The sequence below is a fragment of the Pelophylax lessonae genome, assembly GCF_965119305.1.
Source record: "Pelophylax lessonae genome assembly, chromosome: 1".
NCBI classification, from domain to species: domain Eukaryota; kingdom Metazoa; phylum Chordata; class Amphibia; order Anura; family Ranidae; genus Pelophylax; species Pelophylax lessonae.
This window is the reverse complement of record NC_138768.1, coordinates 155916795-155939455: the sequence shown is the minus strand read 5'-3', so window position 1 is coordinate 155939455 and position 22661 is coordinate 155916795. Positions and strand designations below refer to the sequence as shown.

Here is a 22661-nt window from a genome sequence, read left to right as displayed (position 1 = left end):
AACGTTGTCGAAACACACCCTACACCGCTATTACCAACTCACTTGCTAAATTTGAGAAAACAAAACGCCTTCTGTTGCATAGTCGCTATCTTGCTAACGACTGAGGTTTGCGTCTATTTTGGTGCCACTAGTGGTATCTAGCGGCTGTCGTTTGAAATTATAGGCCACGCCCATTCAAGTAGTACAGGTTTCTTTCATTGGCAGTGTGTGGTTGCACAGATAAAAGGTTTTAGATATGGGTCATTCATTTTGAAACACACTGTATAATGTTTGGAGTTTTAACCACTTCCTGTCCGTGCTATAGCCGAAAGACGGCTACAGCGCGGACCTTAATTGCCGGGAGGGTGCCCATGTACGTCCTTCCGTGCATGAGCTGCCTGCGCGCTCCCTGCAGAGTGCGCTCTGCTTGCTCTGTGCCCATGACAGCTGATCATGTGATGTAAACAGCAGCCGATGATCAGTTGTTTTTTTTCTCCTCATGCTGTCAGTGTTAGAAGAAAAAAAGTTGATTGCGCTGCTTTCAGAGGAACATCAGTCCCGAAGAGGAGAGTGGCATCTGTGCCCACCAGTGCCACCTACCAGTGCCTACCAGCACCACCTACCAGTGCCCATTAGTGACACCTATCAGTGCCCACCAGTGCCACCTATCGGTGCCCACCAGTGCCACCTATCAGTGCCCCCTCATGAGTGCTGCCCATAAGTGTCACCTACCAGTGCCTATCATTGCCCATCAGTAAGCTCTAACGAGCAGGGCCCTCTAGTTCCTCCAGTTTTGAATTGTATTGTAACTGCATTGTCTTCCCTCACATTGTAAAGCGCTGCGCAAACTGTTGGCGCTATATAAATCCTGTATAATAATAATAATAATAATAATAATCAGTGCCATCCATCAGTGCCACCTATAAGTGCCCATCAGTGTCACCTAATAGTGCCACTCAATGCCCTTGAGTGTCGCCTATTTGTGCCCTTCAGTGCCCCCCATCAGTTCCCCTCCAGTGCCACCCATCAGTGCCACCTTATCAGTGCCCATCAGTTCAGCCTTATCAGTGCCCATCAGTGTCACCTATCAGTGCCTATCAGTGCCTATCAGTGCTCATCAGTGCAGCCCAGCAGTGCCTATCAGGAACCATCAGTGCCGCCTCATCAGCCTACATCAATGAAGGAGAAAAATTACCTGTTTGCTAAATTTTATAACAAACTATAAAAACAGTTTTTTTTTTTGTTTTTTCAAAATTTCGTTTGTTAAGCAAAAAATAAAAACCCCAGTAGTGATTAAATACCAGCAAAAGAAAGCTCTATTTGTTTGAAAAAAATTATAACAATTTTATTTGGGTACAGTGTTGCATGACCGTGCAATTGTCATTCAAAGTGCGACAGCGCTGAAAGCCGAGAATTGGAATGGGCAGGGAGGGGATTTGAATGCCCAGTAGGCAAGTGGTTAAGTGCTTTTTTAATGTAAAAATAATTTAGCATGTGTGTAAGAAAAAAAAAAACACGCTATTACATACTATTTAATAGTGAGGTTCTAAGCCAACAATTTATTTTAGGTATATTCTGATTTCTAATTAGAACAAAACAATAAAATCCAAAAAAAATATATTTTATAAAATGTTCCATTTTAAAGTTAAAAAATGGCGGAATCTTCAAGTGGCAAACTGATGATCTATTCAGCTGTTGGATGAGTTATAGTTTGGAATTCACTAAGCTGCAAGGCTTTTCCATTGACCTCAGAGCTCACATAACATCCTGGGAATACCAGAGATAGACATACACTGCTATGCAGAGGAGTAATGTGAACAAGGAAAGACACTTTGTTGACAGTTTCCCTGAGAAGTAACTTGGCAGCCTTGTGAAGGACAATAACCTGGCCATCAATGAGCATTCTGAAAATGCATTAAAATAATAAATAGCTGACAAGAACATAGCAAAGTTCAGCGGAGTATAGCTCTCAAGACAGCATGCAGCTTCATAATTCACTGTGGGAGGCAGCACTGATCTATACTTCTTTAAGACTGCATTCACACCTGAGTGTGACATCTTCCAGCCTTTTTCGCAAGTTTTTATGCGCAATTTTGGCTCGTTTAAACACAGCGTTTTTGAGCTTAGGGCTTTTTTTTTTTTTTTTAGCCAATAGGGAAAACCATTATCTGTTATCTTAATCATTTATTATTATGTTTTTCGTTAGGGCAAGGAGTTAGCGTTAAGGTTAGGTTAAAGTTAAGATTAGAGGGTTGGGGTTAGGAGAAGGGATTAGGGTCTGGGTTAGGGGTAAATATTTTATTTATTGTCTTATTATTCTTTACTTATTTTTTGTTAGGGTTAGGGTGCTAATACTACTACTAAAAATAATAATAAAAAATAATGAATAAATGTAGAATAAATACACAAATAAAAATAATCATAATATATATATATATATATATATATATATATATATATATAGAATATATATAAAAAAATAACAATAATAAGCACCCTAACCCTAACACAAAATTAATAAACAATTATCAAATAATAATAATAATACATTAGCATTGTCATTATTGTCATAGCCATTATTAACATATTGTACAGAACCCTGCTGGAAGGACAAAAAACTGATAAATATCACAAGGCTGTAAAGAGGAGAAGATAACCAGAACAAAATATAAAACTTATTATGCTGGCTTTTTGTTGGATTTATCTACAGTGGACTGGTTTGCCTGAGCACCGGCACTCTATCTTCACATCATTTATATGGCGGTAGAGCTTGGGTAAGTCTTCTATATATATCCTTACAGTATAGCGTGTGTCCATTGAAGCTTGGCATAATATGCCTTCTATTGCGAAGTCCAACCCCCTCAAATAAAGATAGTAACTACCTGTAAGTTTAATATTGCAAAGCACTAACGGGTAATAATGGAGTGATAAATCTTTGTGAGTGTTCAGCATTTTAATGCAGTGTGAAAACCAAGCTTACATAAGTGATAAAAGTATACTCAGCTTAACTGTCTACCCACATCAAACCACTGCTCTGTCTGTTAGAATACTTAGCCAATACACCAACTCATATTTGGCATACTTGCTAATTGTCACGAACCGGCAGGACTGATAGTGGATCCTCTGGACCAGAGAGGCGATGGCGTGGGTTGTACTAGAGGACCGGTTCTAAGCAGTTACTGGTCTTCACCAGAGCCCGCCGCAAGGCGGGATGGATTTGCTGCGGCGGTAAACACCAGGTCGTGTCCCCTAGTAACAACTCGATCTCTCTGGCAGCTGATATGGCGTGGTACACAGGGAGAAGGCAAGAGCGTAGTCGGACGTAGCAGAGGTCAGGGCAGGATGCAGAGATTCAAAGGCAAGTAGTCGGTAGCAGCGGGTTCGGCAACTGGCAAAGCAAACAAACTCAGTAGGGAACGCTTTCTCAGAGGCACAAGGCACAAAGATCAGGCAGGAAGTTGTGGGAGGAGAAGGTATTTATGGGTAGTGCACAGGTGAAACCTAATTAAGTCAGCACTGCCTTTCACAACCCTTAACCCTTAATAACCAGTTTGGACCAGGCACCAATCACCTGTGCATTGGTCCTTTAGATCTAAGAGTCCCGGTGCGTGCGCGCCCTAGAGAGCGGGGACGCACACGCTGAGACGCAGGAGGGCCGCCTGGGGACACACGCTGTGAGCGCTCCGAGGCCAGCAGGGGGCCGGGAGTGCTGAGCGTAACACTTATATTACAGACCTGTGTCTTCGGACATGGTTTACCAATTCTTTCATCTTGTTCAAGTATCATTACTTTTAAAAACAAAATTTTATGCAGTTTTCTGCATAAGTTGGGAGTGGATTTAGGATGAAGACAAACACAAGTGTTATTATCAACAAGATACAATTAAAGGTTACATTATTCTTAAAGCTGAACTTCAGGCAGATAAAAGGACAATTCACGTATGCTCCATAATCATTAATACATCAGGAAATGTATTTTTAACATTTAAGAACTGTTAGTAGCTGAATTTGACTTGATATCAGACTCTTGCAGTCAACTGTACATCAGAGCTCAGACACAGGCAGAGAGAAGCAGCACAAGATGTCAATCAGTTCTATCACAGTGCAAGAAACATGCTGATAGAGAAGAAAGCAGAGGGACAGAGATAAGCTCAACAGTTTGCTGCTGCATTTCACTGTCCAGGCACAGAATAGGTGGGAAATAGAGATGAGCCACTGGATTGGAAATTCAGCAACTAAAAGAATGTTATATTTTGAGGGCATGTGGCTTTGTATGGTTTGGGGAGGGGCACATGCTCATCCACTCCCATTCCTGGCTTGCCAGGCTGCATGCACAGATAAGGGTCTAGTATAGATTTTAATGGGGTGGGGGGAGCCCTACACTTTGTTTTCTTGTTTTTTTGCTTGTGGTTCCCCATAAAGTCCATAAAGCTGAACCAAAAACTGAACACCTATCCACATCCGAGGTGGATGTCGGAATCTTCCCAGCTGTGCTATTGTTTTCTGACATCAGGGGGATTCCCACGTTGTCAGAATATGCAGATTGGCTGCAGCTGCAGATAAAGCTGCTGCTATTCAACAGGGCAGTTAAACAGAAGTTGATTGGCAGATTGATTTCTGTTCAACTTCAGTGGCAATACATGGATCGAAATTTGGCTGGTCCCTTCTGAACCAGCTGAATTTCAATTCATCTATGGCCACCTTAAGGGTCTGGTATGTATTGTTAGGGTGAAACCCACGTCAACATCTATACCAGGCCCTTCTGAAGCAAAGGTAGATACAAACAAGGGTGCAAAAGGAGTGTTAAACCCTGATGAATTTACTACAAACAACAATAATATTCCACATGTGGTTAGGTGTCTCCAGTATCAGAGCCATCCACATAGCCAAGATGAAAACACACCAGGATTTACCTGTCCCAGCCAAGCTGTCAGTTACAAACATTGGTACTGGCAGACTTGACCTGCTTAGAGAGCTGTTAAAAGCAGAATCAGCAGCCGGGCTGCAAACTTGTGTGAGACAAGCAGTGCATGTGGGCAAAAAGGCAACATGTTTCAGGGCCACGTCCCCTTTGTCAAGCCTAAATGCTGTGTGTTACATAGCGGTTTTTGTACAGGAGCACTGGGGGACTACAAGGCACAGAAGAACAAAACAACTACACAAATTAAACACATTAGAATACAATTAATATTATATGTAGCTGTTTAGTTCCACCTCACCTTGAAAGAATGCAGCTATCATTGTGGGTGCTTTGATTTCTACATTGATTTTCAGCTTCCCCAGCAGCTAGCCAAACTGGACCAATTTACATATGCAATACATAATAACTCCTGGCTCTCAGCTTTAATTGTATAGCATATGATGTTTGAATGTGATTTTTTTATAGCATTTTTTGTATCATTCCTTTATTATTATTATTATTATTTTTTTTTTTTGGTGCCTACAAGTTATGTGCCCCAACTCATATGCCACTTCTTTGCAGGTAAAACTGATGTGCCATCTGAACAATGCTGCAACTACTTTGTAGTATTTTGAAAGACCTCAGTAAAATACAAAAGAAAAAACTTCTTACACCATCTGTTACCCTTAACTTTCGTCCCCTTATTTATTAATGGATTAATGTCTCTTACCTGAGTTCCTAAACAGGCCACCATCATGTGTGTTAGGAGCTTAGCCGCAAACATGGAGGATCTAGTACAGAATATCTGGGAGAGGATTGCTAACGTAAACCCTGCCAAGAACAATAAAACATACATAAATCGTGACATCTTATACATTAGCAATCCTAAAAATACATGGTATACGTACTGATGGCACCATTAGGCACAATCAATAACGACAAGGAACATTTTTCATGAACATTTTGAAAATCTGGAACTCCATTCAAAATGACTTCACTGGTGTTAGAAAAATTTGTGTCAATAAAACCACATGCGCCAGGATAAACTGATTTATAAATATGCCCCTTGGAGCTTTGGTGCTTTGCTTCCAATGACACCGATGCATCATGTATATTCTGCTTGTTCCAGGACACTGATTCAGGTTTAAGGTAGAGCATGGTCCCTAAATCCTCTTCTTCTACATCCAACACCTCTGTAGAAAAACTCTGGGTATACAGGCTTAGATTTATTCTGTTCAACTTGCAGAGCTATCTAAAATAATATGGGATAGATTTCTCCATCCACACTATACAGTGTGGGCGGAGGAATCTCCTGTTGAGGCTATTGTCAGAATAGCCAAACAGCAGCTGTATCTAACCAGATAATGGGCTGACAATTTTCCACATGGTGCCTTCGATTTTTCACCCACTTAGCGAATTTCTGTGGAACTGCATGAAGTGCGCATAGCATGTACTCTACTTAACCACATGTCTACTAGGGCAGTGGTCCTCAACCCTGGTCCTCAGGGCCCACTAACAGGCCAGGTTTGCAAGATAACTGAAATACATCCCAGGTCATATAATTTGCTGCTGCTCAGTGATTGCAGTACTCTAGTCTGCATCTCCCCAAGGTAATACTTAAAACCTGGCCTGTTAGTGGGCCCTGAGGACCGGCGTTGAGGACCACTGTACTAGGGTACATTTATAAACAGCATAGTAGACAAGTGGGTAAATCAAACTCAAAGCTGCTGTTTCACCTGCGACCTTAGTGCTGGCTTTAAGAGCCAGTGAAGGGCTTTCCTATAAAAGTCATCGGCAGCTCTACAGCCACAGATTACTTTTTTGGGCTGCTGGAAGTGTGCCCCCCCCCCCTCCCTATGGCAGTTCCCGGGATCCCTTGTTTCTCCAGGGAGTCTGGGACTGTGGGAAACTGCTTCCCCAGTAAGAGCAGGGGGACTTAGAGTATATCTGTTCCCTCCAGTGGCTATCGAACTCGGAAGCAATGTTTATTATGTCACTTCCAGGGTCACAGTTGTCACTCCTCAGCTAGTGTAGCCAAGGATGCAGCTATTCAAGCACAATCTGTGTTTGAATAGCTGCACTGGAGGGTAGGGGAGACATTAAAGCATACCTCTTGACCCCCACCCCCCCCCTCCACACACACACACACACACACACATCCCACATTAAAAGAGAGATATAGGGCAAGCATGTGTATGTAAACATTGATTGCGGCACTTATGTGAGGTATTGTCATGCATGTCGGAGTGAGAGAAAAATTCTGTCCGTAATTCATGGTTAACTCTAAATTGATAACCTGTAATTTTGGGTACCATATTGTTTCATCATGATTCCACAGGTGTGCATAGTTTTAAGACTTGACATTTTGGTATCTATTTACTCGACACAACCCCATCTTTTATATTTTACGAAAAATTGGGTATAATATTGCATCTGTTTGCACTAAAAGTAATTTTAGTGCATTTTTCCCTGAAAATATGCGCTTGATAAATAAATGCACAAATATCATTCCACTTTAAAAAATGCAACCATCACCATTTCATTTTCCAGGGTCCATGCCTTAAAAAAAAAAAAAAAAAAAAATATATATATATATATATATATATATATATATATACACACAGTATCTCCCAAAAGTGAGTACACCCCTCACATTTTTGTAAATATTTTATGATAACTTTTCATGTGACAACATTGAAGAAATTACACTTTTCTACAAAGTAAAGTAAGGAATGTACAGCTTGTATAACAGTGTAAATTTGCTTTCCCCTCAAAATAACTCAGCACACAGCCATTAATGTCTAAACTGCTGGCAACAAAAGTGAGTACACCCCCAAATGACAATGTCCAAATTGGGCCCAATTAGCCATTCCCCCCCCCCTCCCCGGTTTCATGTCAGGGTTACAAGTAGGGTTGAGCGGACACCTAGATGTCCGTGTTCGACGGGTTCGGCCGAACTTTAAAAAAAAGTCCGGGTCCGTGTCCCGGACTTTTACCGAACTTTTCCCGGACACCGAACCCCATTGAAGTCAATGGGGACCCGAACTTTAAGGCACTAAAATGGCTCTAAAACACTAATGGAAAGGGCTAGAGTGCTGCAAATGGCAGCAAAACGTAGTTAAGAGCATGGCAAGTGCTCTGCAAACAAATGTGGATAGGGAAATAACTTAAAACAACAAAAAAAAAACAGAAAAATAAAACAATGTTCTTCATCTCTGAAGGACGAGGCCCATATGGAGTAGGAGGGAGGTTGAGGTGGTGGTGGATGTGGCGGTGTCATAGGCGTGCGCACAGGGTGTGCCTGGTCACACCCTAATCACCTAGGGCACATAGCATTATCGCTCTGTTTGCCAGTGAGGAGATGGGAAAGATCTCCCTCGCACCTGCTCTGCTCTATTTCTCTTTGCCAGCAGGGAGAGTAATGTATCGGGGCCATGTACATGTAGGCAAACACATGCATGTGTATTTCAACTTTGGGGTGCACACCCTAATGCAATAGGCTGCGCACACCTATGGGCAGTGTAGGTGGAAGCGGCGGTGGAGGAGGACCAGGGCCGGATTAAGAGCATCATGGTCTTGGTGCTGAGGATTTTGAAGGGCCTTAAGGGCCGTGCCTTGGCATGCACCCAGAGGAGGAAGGGTGCAGCCATGCATGCCTAATTCAACATGGGATGCTGTCTCTGAAGCCCATAAACACATCCATGCATCGGCAACTGTCCCTCCTTGTCCGGCCTTCGCGCTGTGTGGGGAGGTTCTGAGGGTGCTGCCTGGGGAAGCGAGCATAGAAGCCAGACTTCTGTGTTTACAAGTGACAGAAGAGCGGTCACAGTGAATATGGCCAACCCGGGGCCTATATAAAAGGTAGGGGCCTGCATGGAGCTGCAGCTCCAATAGCCCCTACGTTAATCTGGCCCTGAGGAGGAGGACGAGGTAGCCAACACTGCTTCTTTTCACAAATTTTAAATGAGGGTACACCCCAAAAGAGTGAGAAAGAGCAAAAATGGAACAATGGCTGGGTAAGGTCGGTATCCATTGCTATTCTGCACAAGGTACGGAAAAGTCCCGTGGGATCCATGCCTGGTTCATTTTAATGAACGTGAGCTTGTCCACATTGTCTCTGGACAGGCGGCTGCGCTTGTCTGTTATAACACCCCCAGCCGTGCTAAATACCCGTTCAGATAATACACTGGCTGCAGGGCACGCCAGCACCTCCAAGGCGTAAAGGGCAAGCTCAGGCCATGTGCCCAATTTGGAAACCCAGAAGTTGAAGGGGGCAGACCCCTCATTCACTACATGTAGGCGTGTGCACACATACTGCTCCACCATGTTGGTAAAATGCTGCCTCCTGCTAAGACGTTCCATCTGAGCTGCTGGTGCTGCTGTTTGTTGTGGCGTGCTGACAAAGCTTTTCCACATTTCGGCCATGTTAACCCTGCCTTCTGAGGTGCTGGCGGTGCCCTGGTTGAGTTGGCGACCTCCTCCTCCTCTGCCTTGTGCTTCCACTGTGGCCCCGCTGTCAGATGGGAATGCCAGCAGCATCGCGTCTACCAGCGTGCGCTTGTACTCGCGCATCTTGCGATCGCGCTCCAGTGAGTGAATTAAGGACGGTACGTTGTCCTTGTAACGGGGATCCAGCAGCGTGGCCACCCAGTAATCAGCACAAGTTAGAATGTGGGCAACTCGGCGGTCGTTGTGGAGACACTGCAGCATGTAATCGCTCATGTGTGCCAGGCTGCCCAGAGGCGACGAAAGGCTGTCCTCTGTGGGAGGTGTATCGTCCGTGTCCTCTGTATCCCCCCAGCCACGCACCAGTGATGGCCATGAGCTGGCCTGGGTGCCACCCTGCTGTGAACATGGTTCCATCTCCTCCTCCAGCTCCTCCTCCTCCTCATCCTCCTCATCCTCCAGAACTGTACCCCTGCTGGACAATTGTGTCCCTGGCGTTTGTGTGTGCAGGAACCCACCCTCGGAGCCCCTTGCGAATGACTGCCCTGAAAGCCTTTGAAATGTTACCTCTTCATCCTCCTCCTCCTCCTCCTCATCCTGTGCCACATCCTCTTCCATCATCGCCCGAATTGTTTTTTCAAGGAGGCATAGAAGTGGGATAGTTAAGCTGAGAACGGCGTCATTGCCACTGGCCATGTTGGTGGAGTACTCAAAACAGCGCAACAAGGCACACAGGTCTCGCATGGAGGCCCAGTTATTGGTGGTGAAGTGGTGCTGTTCCGCAGAGCGACTCACGCGTGCGTGCTGCAGCTGAAACTCCACTATGGCCTGCTGCTGCTCGCACAGTCTTTGCAGCATGTGCAAGGTGGAGTTCCACCTTGTGGGCACGTCACATATGAGGCGGTGAGCGGGAAGGCCGAAGTTACGCTGCAGCCCTGCCAGGCGAGCAGCAGCAGGGTGAGAACACCGAAAGTGCGCACAGACGGCCCGCACTTTCTGCAGCAGCTCTGACATATCGGGGTAGTTTTTAAGGAACCTCTGCACCACCAAATTCAGCACATGCGCCAGGCAAGGGATGTGTGTCAAACCGGCTAGGCCCAGAGCTGCTATGAGATTTCGCCCGTTATCGCACACCACCAGGCCGGGCTTGAGGCTCGCTGGCAGCAACCACTCATTTGTCTGCTGTTCCATGCTCCTCCACAACTCCTGCGCGGTGTGTGGTTTGTCCCCCAAACAGGCAAGTTGTAAAACTGCCTGCTGTCGTTTAGCCCTGGCCGTGCTGAAGTTGGTGGTGAAGGTATTACGCTGTCCGGATGAGGAGGCGGTAGAGGATGAGGTAGCGGAGTAGGATGAGTTAGGAACAGGAGGCAAACTGAAGCGCCCTGCAATCCTCGGTGGTGGAAGGACATGTGCCAAATTGCTATCCGCCTCAGGCCCATCCGCCACTGCATTTACCCAGTGTGCCGTTAGGGAGATATAACGCCCCTGACCGTGCTTACTGGTCCACGTATCGGTAGTTAGGTGGACCTTGGCACAGATGGCGTTGCGCAGTGCACACCTGATTTTTTCCCCCACTTGGTTGTGCAGGGAAGGGATGGCTTGCCTGGAAAAGTAGTGGCGGCTGGGCACGACGTACTGTGGGACAGCCACCGACATAAGCTTTTTAAAACTGGGCGTCTCCACCAGACGGAATGACAGCATTTCAAAGGCCAATAATTGTGAAATGCTGGCATTCAGGGCCAGGGATCGCGGGTGGGTAGGGGGGTACTTCCTCTTCCTCTCAAGTGTTTGGGAGATGGAAAGCTGAACGCTTCCACGGGACATTGTGGAGATGGTTGTTGGTGACCCAGGTGGTGGTGTTGCTGACAGATCGTCTGTTTGCGGGGTGGCAGGTGCCGGTATGACTACAGAGGTGGCTGGAGCGGCCGAGACTGCAGCAGAAGAGGAAGCAGGATGAGCCAGAGACGTTTCTTGGTTTTGAAGGTGTGTACTCCACTGCAGCTCGTGCTTTGCACTTAGATGCCTGATCATGCAGGTTGTGCTCAGGTTGAGAAGGTTTATGCCTCGCTTCAGGCTCTGATTGCACAGGGTGCAAACCACTCGTGTCCTGTCATCAGCACATTTTCTAAAGAACTTCCACGCTAGAGAACTCTTTTGAGCTGACTTTGGTGTGCTCGTTCCCTTGTTGCGTTGGGCAGTAGCAGGCGTAGTGTCTAGGGCATGGCGGCTCCGCTTCTGCACCCTGCTCCCTCTTCTGCTGTGCTGGTGGCTCTGTGCGACCACCGCCTCTTCCTCCAAACTACTCAGGTCACCTGCATGACCTTCATTCCATGTGGGGTCGAGGACCTCATCGTCCTCCACATCATCTTCCACCCAGTCTTCACCCCTGCCCTCCCTGTCGGTCTCCACAATGCTGAACGCCGCAGCAGTTGGCACCTGCGTTTCGTCATCATCGGAGACGTGCTGTGATGGTCCTTCCATGTACTCATCTTGAGAAATAAGTGGTTGGGCATCGCTGCACTCAATCTCTTCCACTTCTGGGGCAGGGCTAGGTGGATGGCCCTGGGAAACCCTGCTGACAGAGTCCTCAAAAAGAATAAGAGACTGCTCTATGGCTTGGGGCTCAGACTGCTTGCCTGATTTGCAAGGGGGTGAGGTGAAAGACGGTTGGACATTGGCTGCAGGTGCCAACTCTGACCTTTCTGCAGTAGACTGGGTGGGAGACAATGTGAAGGAACTGGAGGCACTGTCAGCAGCAAACCAATCTACTATCGCTTCTCTGTGTTCTGGCCTCATCACTTCTAGAGGCGTATGATGCCCTACCAAATACTGATGCAGGTTCTGTCGCCTACTCACACTTGAGGAAGGTGTTTCACTTGTGCGTGTAGCTGGCACAGATCGACCACGTCCTCTCCTTGCAACAGGAGCTCTAGCAGCAGCACCACCACGACCCAGGCCACGGCCCCTATTTGACGCTCTCCTCATATTTCTGAAATTTAAGATCTTGCCCTAGAAAGGTCTTTATTGAATAGCGGAACAAAAGAACAACAGTATCGCACGGGTGTATCTCACAGTCAAATATGCAAACTATGCCGCAATTTAATGTTTTTTACACCAAAAGGGTGTGTATTGAATAGCGGAACAGGATAAAAAACTGTGTATCTCACACGTACAAACACAGACTAGGCCCGATTAAATTTTTTCCTACCCTAAAGGGAGGATGAGGAAGAGGAGTATGGAACAGGCAGCACCCTCAAATCTTCAGAAGTATGAGATGAACCCCAAAAACTTGGAAAGGTGGATCTCACACGTACCGACACAGACTATTCCGCAATTTAATTGAGCCACAAAGGTTTTTATTGAATAGCGGAATAGGAAATATGATCAAAAAAAAGTGTATGTTTTTCACACGTACAGAAGCACACTAGGCCCCAATTACTATTGTTTGTACACCTAAAAGGATGGATGAGGAGGGGGAGGAGGAGGAGTATAGAACAGGCAGCACCCTCAAAGCTTCAGAAGTATGAGATGAACCCCAAAAACTTGTAAAGGTGGATCTCACACGTACCGACACAGACTATTCCGCAATTTAATTGAGCCCCAAAGGTTTTTATTGAATAACGGAATAGGAAATATGATCAAAAAAAGTGTATGTTTTTCACACGTACAGAAGCACACTAGGCCCCAATTACTATTGTTTGTACACCTAAAAGGATGGATGAGGAGGAGGAGGAGGAGTATAGAACAGGCAGCACCCTCAAAGCTTCAGAAGTATGAGATTGTGTTCACTGCACTCCAAAAGGATTGTCTTCACTGCACCCCACAAAGATTGTGTTCACTGTACCCCACAAAGGTTTTGTTCATTGCACCCCACAAAGATTGTGTTCACTGTACCCCACAAAGGTTTTGTTCACTGCACCCCACAAAGATTGTGTTCACTGTACCCCACAAAGATTGTGTTCACTGCACCCCAAAAGGATTGTCTTCTCTGCACCCCACAAAGATTGTGTTCACTGTACCCCACAAAGGTTTTGTTCACTGTACCCCACAAAGATTGTGTTCACTGCACTCCAAAAGGATTGTCTTCACTGCACCCCACAAAGATTGTGTTCACTGTACCCCACAAAGGTTTTGTTCACTGCACCCCACAAAGATTGTGTTCACTGTACCCCACAAAGGTTTTGTTCACTGCACCCCACAAAGATTGTGTTCACTGTACCCCCCAAAGATTTTGTTCACTGCACCCCACAAGGATTGTCTTCACTGCACCCCACAAGGATTGTCTTCACTGCACCCCACAAAGATTGTGTTCACTGCACCCCACAAAGGTTTTGTTCACTGCACCCCACAAAGATTGTGTTCACTGCACCCCACAAAGATTGTGTTCACTGTACCCCACAAAGATTGTGTTCACTGCACCCCAAAAGGATTGTCTTCTCTGAACCCCACAAAGATTGTGTTCACTGTACCCCACAAAGGTTTTGTTCACTGCACCCCACAAAGATTGTGTTCACTGCACCCCACAAAGATTGTGTTCACTGTACCCCCCAAAGATTTTGTTCACTGCACCCCACAAGGATTGTCTTCACTGCACCCCACAAGGATTGTCTTCACTGCACCCCACAAAGATTGTGTTCACTGTACCCCACAAAGATTTTGTTCACTGCACCCCACAAAGATTGTGTTCACTGTACCCCACAAAGATTTTGTTCACTGCACTCCAAAAGGATTGTCTTCACTGCACCCCACAAAGATTGTGTTCACTGTACCCCACAAAGGTTTTGTTCACTGCACCCCACAAAGATTGTGTTCACTGTACCCCACAAAGGTTTTGTTCACTGCACCCCACAAAGATTGTGTTCACTGTACCCCACAAAGATTGTGTTCACTGTACCCCACAAAGGTTTTGTTCACTGCACCCCACAAAGATTGTGTTCACTGTACCCCACAAAGGTTGTGTTCACTGCACCCCACAAAGGTTTTGTTCACTGCACCCCACAAAGATTGTGTTCACTGCACCCCACAAAGATTGTGTTCACTGTACCCCACAAAGGTTTTGTTCACTGCACCCCACAAAAATTGTGTTCACTGTACCCCACAAAGATTGTGTTCACTGCACTCCAAAAGGATTGTCTTCACTGCACCCCACAAAGATTGTGTTCACTGTACCCCACAAAGGTTTTGTTCACTGCACCCCACAAAGATTGTGTTCACTGTACCCCACAAAGGTTTTGTTCACTGCACCCCACAAAGATTGTGTTCACTGTACCCCCCAAAGATTTTGTTCACTGCACCCCACAAGGATTGTCTTCACTGCACCCCACAAGGATTGTCTTCACTGCACCCCACAAAGATTGTGTTCACTGCACCCCACAAAGGTTTTGTTCACTGCACCCCACAGAGATTGTGTTCACTGTACCCCCCCAAAGATTTTGTTCACTGCACCCCACAAGGATTGTCTTCTCTGCACCCCACAAAGATTGTGTTCACTGTACCCCCCAAAGATTTTGTTCACTGCACCCCACAAGGATTGTCTTCACTGCACCCCACAAGGATTGTCTTCACTGCACCCCACAAAGATTGTGTTCACTGTACCCCCACAAAGGTTTTGTTCACTGCACCCCACAAAGATTTTGTTCACTGCACTCCAAAAGGATTGTGTTCACTGCACCCCAAAAAGATTGTGTTCACTGCAGCCCACACACAGAAAAATGGATGTGGATCACTGACACCTGCCTATCTCCTATCCCACACCACACAGCAATATCGATTGTAGTTTGTAGAACACACTTTCCCTAAAATTCAGCAGACTCTGTCCCTAACAGGATTGAGAAGAGATCGTAGATCAGGAGAACTAAGTGCAGACCCCACCCCACACAGCAATATCGATTGTAGTTTGTAGAACACACTGACCCTATAATTCAGCAGACTCTATCCCTAAAATGCCTCCGACCTGTCCCTCAATTCTATCCGGACACAAATGGTTTTTTCCTGCCTATCTTTCCCTAATCAGCAGCCAGCACGTTGATGTGTGCTCTGTCCCTGATCTAAGCAGCATAATGACGCCGCTGCGGCTGCCTCGAACTTATAAAGACTTGGTCACATGCTTCAGACGGCCAATCACAGCTACTGAGACATTTGCAGGCATGGCTGGGATGGCTTAAGGCACACCAGTTAAACGATTGTTGATTGGCTGTTGAAAGCCCGCCATGAAAAGAGCGCCAAAGCATGCAAAACCCGGAAATAAAACGACCGAACACGGATTTTTACCCGAATATACAGTAAAGTGTCCGTGTTCGTGTTCGGGTAACAAAAATCCAATTATTCGGTACGAACACGAATAATACAGTCCGTGTTCGCTCAACACTAGTTACAAGGTCTCAGATGTGAATGGGGAGCTAAATGTTAAATTGTTTTTTATCGCTCCCACTCTCTCATACTGGTCACTGGAAGTTCAACATGGCACCTCATGGCAAAGAACTCTCTGAGGAACTGAAAAAAAGTATTGTTGCTCTACATAAAGATGGCCTAGGCTATAAGAAGATTGCCAAGGCCCTGAAACTGAACTTCAGCACAGTGGCCAAGACCATACAGCGTTTTAACAGGACAGGTTCCACTCAGAACAGGCCTCGCCATGGTTGACCAAGGAAGTTGAGTGCACATGCTCAATGTCATATCCAGAGGTTGTCTTTGGGAAATAGACGTATGTGTGCTGCCAGCATTGCTGCAGAGGTTGAAGGGGTGGGGGGTCAGCCTGTCAGTGCTCAGACCATACTCCGCACACTGCATTGGTCTGCATGGCTGTTATCCTAGAAGGAAGCCTCTTCTAAAGATGATGCACAAGAAAGCCCACAAACAGTTTTCTGAAGACAAGCAGACTAAGGACATGGATTACTGGAACCATGTCCTGTGGTCTGATGAGACCAAGATAAACTTATTTGGTTCAGATGGTGTTAAGTGTGTGTGGCAGCAATCAGGTGAGGAGTACAAAAACAAGTGTGTCTTGCCTACAGTCAAGCATGGTGGTGAGAGTGTCATGATCTTGGGCTGCATGAGTGCTGCCGACACTGGGGAGCTACAGTTCATTGAGGGAACCATAAATGCCAACATGTACTGCGACACACTGAAGCAGAAGATGATCCACTCCCTTCAGAGACTGGGCCACAGGGTAGTATTCCAACATGATAACGACTCCAAACACACCTCCAAGATGACCACTGCCTTGCTAAAGAAGCTGAGGGTAAAGGTGATAGACTGCCAAGCATGTCTCCAGACCTAAACCCTGTGGGGCATCCTAAAATATAAGGTGGAGGAGTGCAAGGTGTCTAACATCCACCAGCCCTGTGATGTCGTCATGGAGGAGTGGAAGAGGACTCCAGTGGCAACCTGTGAAGCTCTGGTGAGCTCCATGCCAAGAGGGTTAAGGCAGTGTTGGAAAAAATTGGTGGCCACACAAAATATTGACACTTTAGACCCAATTTGGACATTGTTATTTAGGGGTGTACGCACTTTTGTTGCCAGTGGTTTAGACATTAATGGCTCTGCAGTTATTTTGAGGGGACAGCAAATTTACACTGTTATACAAGCTGTACACTCACTACTTTACATTGTAGTGTCATTTCTTCAGTGTTGTCACATGAAAAGGTATAATAAAATATTTCCAAAAATGTGAAGGTTGTGCTCACTTTTGTGAGATACTATATATATATATATTTTTTTTTTTAAAGGCATGGACCCTGTGAATTGAAATGGTGATGGGGTTGCATTTCTTTAATGTGGGATGATATTTGCGCATTTTTTTATCAAGTGCATATTTTCAGGGAAAAATGCACTAAAGTTACCTTTAGTGCAAACAGATGCAATATCATACCCAATTTTAATATATATATATATATAGTGGGTTGTTTACAGTCTTTTCTAGCAAAAAATCCATAATTTAACGTGTGCAATAAATGTAAAAAATGCATCAATAGGCAGGTGGATAAAAAGACTACCCATCTATATTGGTGATAGACATATGTCATGTTTTAGAATTATATATCAGTGTCAAAATGTAACACAGATTTTACAGGTAAACTATACATTTTAATGAAAACCACTAACCAGAAATGCAAATAAATCCAGCAAAAAAAAAGGCTTCATTGTAGGATGAAAGGTCATCGGTGTGAGCAAACACAGCATAGGAGGACATGTGAGAGCAGGCACACTCCACATACTCTGTTGTGTCTGACACCACTCTGCACAAAGCACCATTTGGAAGCCATCTACAAAAACAAAATACATAGAATTACTCTCAAATTAAAAAAAAAAAACATACTGCTATTACTAAGAAAAATGTTTTCACAAATTCTAGTAAGCAATAACACCTTTAAACAAGAATGCAAAAAATGTGCACCACTTTTACAGTTCCTTGAATCTTCATTCCAAGTACAAAGAAAAGACTAGCCCAACGACCAAAATATACCTTAAGCTCTTTGGACTTGGTGAACTTAACACATTTCTAGCAGTACACAAATAGTGACTGATTGATGACAGTGACATGAAGGGATAAAGACCCTGCTGAAAGGCCTCATGCTCATTGAGCGGGTCACTGAGTTTGCATAGCTGGAGGGTATAGACTATTTTGGTTCATGCTAGCTGGTAAATAATAGCTATGTCTCAGCAAACTTATTGTAAATGTAAAACACAGAAATGGAAAAGTTGACAACAAAACTAAAATAAACTATTGACCACTCACTGGGACATGGATGTGGACAGACCTTCGTACTGGGCCTCATTGTACATTTGTAATGAAAGACAAATGCGGAGTCATTACATTACATTACACAGGATATGCAACCATATGAACATAGCTAGCAGGGCAGCCCTGTGCAAGATGAATACCAGGGTGAAAATTAGAGCCATTCAACAAGCAATATGTATCCCCTCAGTGAGTTTAAAGCAACACTGTACTAGCATAGGAGTCAGCAAACCAATGACATTGTAATCCTTTTGTAAGCCTGGCTGGAGCCTCCGAATAATCCCCACATCTGGGGTAAAGAAAGTTTAGGTTACTCACCTCCTCCACATGGCAGTTAACAGTTCCTGAACATCTGATTTCCACGCAAAGTCTTGTGGGCCATACAGTATCTAAGCTTATTACAATGCTAACTTTCAGAAAGTTAGCATTTTGGGGAATATTCTGGAGGCCGCAGTGGCTCTTTACCGAGGTTAAAAGTAACATTACAGGTATGCACTGACACCTTAGGGCGCTTACTATGCAGAAATAACATTAGTTTAATGATATTATTTCAGCACAGAGTGACTTTAAATGTAAAGTCTTCTGAGGGGATTTCTGCATACTGGGCAACCACATAAGCTGGCCACAGATGAATCGAAATTTGGCCACTTCAGCAAGGACTGCCTGGATTTTGATCCAGGCGTGCCCATTTGTGTCATGAGATCAACTTTTGTGGAACAGGCTTGTTGGAAAATTTTTTTTAACCGGCCAGCTGCAGTCACTGTGGGGTTGCTTTACTAAAACAGGATAGTGTAAAATCTGGGGCAGCTCTGCATAGAAACCCATCAGCAAATTGAAGTTAGAGGCTGATTGGCTACTATGCAGAGCTGCACCAGATTTTGCACTCAAGTTTTAGTAAATGAACCCTTGTATTCCTACAGTGGATAGACCCACTGTTAGAATACAATGTCCCAGGAGGGAAGGAAGATTCCTCTGTCCATCTTGTTTGAGTGGATGGAGGCATTCATTTATTTTTTCTGTTTAGCCAGTGAACAGTATATACAGTACAGCAGCACCTGAATATCAGTGTCCATAAAATAGTTCCATATTTTCCATATTGTCAAACACAAATTAGATGGTGCAATCATATCTTCTTTCCTTTATGTGAAAAATCATGAGCTCTCACTGGATCTTGCGACCCTTAATAAATAAGTTGAGCAAATAAACCTTGATGAACACTCCAAGTGTCTTTGCTTCTTCCTCCCACCTGTGTTTTTCTGTCTTTTTCCACCCTTAATTCCTCCAAAAGCGTATTCAGAAAAGAAAAAACTATATAGTGTAATATGCCATAAACCAAACTTTATATATCAATTTGTATCCAATTGTGCTCACATCCAACTGTGACCATAAAGTGCTAAACTTCACTCTGCACTATGCAACTTCTCCTTCATGTGCCATATCCCACATGTCAATATACTCTTGACAAGACTTATTTTCCTTATATCCCAGGGCCAAATATTGCATTTTTTAAAATTCCACTTCTTCTCCACACTCTTCTTTAAAATTGGGCAATCTCCGCAAAGTGACTTACAATATCACCATATGTAAAAAATATAAAAAGGGAAAAGACCATAATGCAGCAGATTTACAAAAAAATACTTAATTTATATTATTTAATAATAATTATATATTAATATTTATATAATAATAATAATAATAAAATAATAATAATAAATAAAAGGTGCTCGCATGTATGGAGAAACTAAAATCACATCCATACAGAAGATGGTGGACTGGTATTTCTGGTTCCAGATGTGCGTCTGACATCACTTCCTGATGCTTTTCGCCACTCAATTTCTTCACAGGGTACTTTGAATTATACATAAACTTTGAATTTTATGAAAAAGGTACTCACATGTATTGATAAGTTTAAAGCACTTCCATACAGAATCCAAGATGGCGGACTAGTATTTCTTGTTCCAGACATGCGTCTGACAACTTCTTCAAAGCAGAAGCAAAGACAATCGGAGTGTTCATTAAGCTTTGTTTGACCCACATGTTTATTAAGGGTCACAAGATCCAGTGAGAGTTTATGACTTTTCACATAAAGGAAGGAAGTTAGGATTGCACTGTATAGTTTGTGTTTGACAATATGGGACTAGTTTATGGACACTGATATTTAAGCGCTGGTGTATATATATTCACTGTCAATGTATATATATCACCTGTGTACCTACCAAAATATTAGAAATTCTGCTTAGATAGTCTCAGAGGTGATGATGCAAACATACTGTCCAATGGGTAGGCTAGAGGTGGCGAAATGACACTGCTTAATGACTAATTTAGTCAAAAACTTGTCTCCTGTCTTGCTAAAGATTAGTTTATCAGGATTACAAAAACAGTTCACATACACAGTATAGGCAATGCAACTGTTAGCCTGAAGTTCAGTTAAATGTAACTATAAGAAGATTATTTTCTTATTTTCATTTTGCTTGCCAATTAAATAGCTCTGATATGTGACTTTCTATTTATCTTTATGTTTACACAAATTTGTTAGGAGAAAATAAAATTTAAGGGCTTGTATAAGCCTGCTTAGTGCCTTATTAAACAGTTTTTATCTAATATATGGCAAGCTGAAAAATGCTCTAAACTAGGGTAAGTATCAACATTGTGTGGTGTGTATATAGCTTTACTCTTGTAACTTCCAAAAAAAATAAAAGACAAAGAGACATGTAACCTGTAATAAACTTTCCACCCTGTAATAAACTTTCCACAGGAAGTGGAACAGGAACAAAATACCCAATTATATACATCTGGTACCTTTCTGATGCTTGATTCCACAGAAGACACTTTGACATTTGTGGTACAATGCGACCTCCAGTTGCTTTAATTCTATACACAACTTCATTGTCTTCAGCATATTGATAGGAGAAATTACCTTTTACGCTCACTGATAAAATCTAGAATCAAATGAATGACAGACAATACAACATGCAGTTAAAAATTAACACAATTAAAATTAAAGTTAAACTATAGACAAAACTTTGTTTTATTTTGGATAGCATTAAGGAGAGTAATAACCCCTGTCAGTTTTTTTAGCCAGCTGTGTCTCACTGGGGAGATTTACCTTCACTTCCTATCCCACAGGCAAAACAGGAAGTGAGAGGAAATCCCTACAATTAATGGAGTCCCCTGGGGCCCCCCGGATTACCAGAACTAGTGTCCCCATTGGAATATTTTCCCTCTATTAGGCCCCTTTCACACATAGGGTCCGTTCAGTTCATCAGTTCAGTCACGTCAAAATGTATCCGTTTTCCATCCGTTTTTCATCCATTTTTCATCCGTTTTTCGTCAGTTGTCATCCGTTTTTCGTCAGTTGTTATCTGTTTTTCATCCATTGTCATCCGTTTTCATCCGTTGTCATCCGTTTTTCATCCGTTTTCATCCGTTGTCATCCGTTTTTCGTCAGATTTCCGTTTTTTTTGACGGATGAAAAATAGGGCATTCATCCGTTCAAAAAAACGGACATTGACGGAAGTGGATGAAAACGGATGTTAATGGATGATCATCCATTGTCATCTGTTTTTACATAGAGATACATTGATGTCCGTTCTTCATCCATCAACAGATGGATGAAAAACGGACAAATGGACAGCATGTGTGAAAGGGGCCTTACTTTTCTGGGGATAACCTGAAATTTGGGATTTTCTATTACTTTCACTTTCAATGACAATGTTAAACAGAATGGAATAGAAGGGTGAATCTCCTCAACAGGGGCACAGACAGCAATATAAACTGACAAGTGTTCTAATCCAATATGTGCTAACTAAACCCCTGTTTTGAACACATACTGTTAGACAGGATAATTTGGTTGGTCGCAGGCTGGTGGGTAAGTTAAGCTGGGAATTTCTTTGGTTTTGTTTGACATGCATCTCCCGTCCATGTGCTCCTTGCTGCAAAGGCCAGTTATAGGTGGAAGCAGTGGCCATTTGTTTGTACTGCTGAAATATTGGTGTGGGGACACACTGGCCACCTTTGCTGCCATTGTGTTATATGCTGAGTGTCCAGTGCACTGCTGTGCCTTTAAGGAGGGGTGGGCTCCCCAGGCTCACCTGTCCTTTGCCTATCCATTATAATGCATGTGCTTCTACTATATAGGCTCTCATCATTTAGAGTTAGGACTACAGATAATACTGGGGTGCCATCAAGGGTTATGCAGCTTACGCTTGTATTTGCAAATGTGCAAACTAAACCCCTGTTTTTAACACATATTATTAGACAGGATAATTTGGTTGGTCACAGGCTGGTCAGAAAGTTGAGTTGGGAATTTTCTTTGGTTTTTATTTGACATGCGTCACCCTTCTATGTGCTCCTGCTGCAATAAACAGTTATAGGTAGGGGTAGTGGCCATTTGTTTGTAGTGTTCTAATCCCTCTCCACCCTATTCAATTCTTTAAAAAAAGGTTTGCCCTTTGTTATACTTTAATACAAATGACACAGAAAGATCTTTGTATATTGTATTGCCATATATTCATTCCTATTTCAGCAATAATTGTAGCATTTTTTATGTAAACAATATGCAGTTAAAGTAACCATATTGCTATACAAAAGTTCAGCA

General features: G+C 43.7%; 1 protein-coding gene across 1 annotated transcript in view; it reads right to left on the bottom strand.

The window, feature by feature from the left end:
• ADGRV1 (adhesion G protein-coupled receptor V1) overlaps positions 1-22661 on the bottom strand; it is a 654157-nt gene that overhangs the window by 250586 nt on the left and 380910 nt on the right. Inside the window, exons 82-84 of the mRNA XM_082259824.1 lie at positions 20864-21003; positions 17428-17588; positions 5609-5709 (exon numbers count right to left, since the gene is read on the bottom strand). Of these exons, the coding sequence (XP_082115950.1) occupies positions 5609-5709; positions 17428-17588; positions 20864-21003 (402 nt within the window). The remainder of the gene's footprint in view (positions 1-5608; positions 5710-17427; positions 17589-20863; positions 21004-22661) is intronic.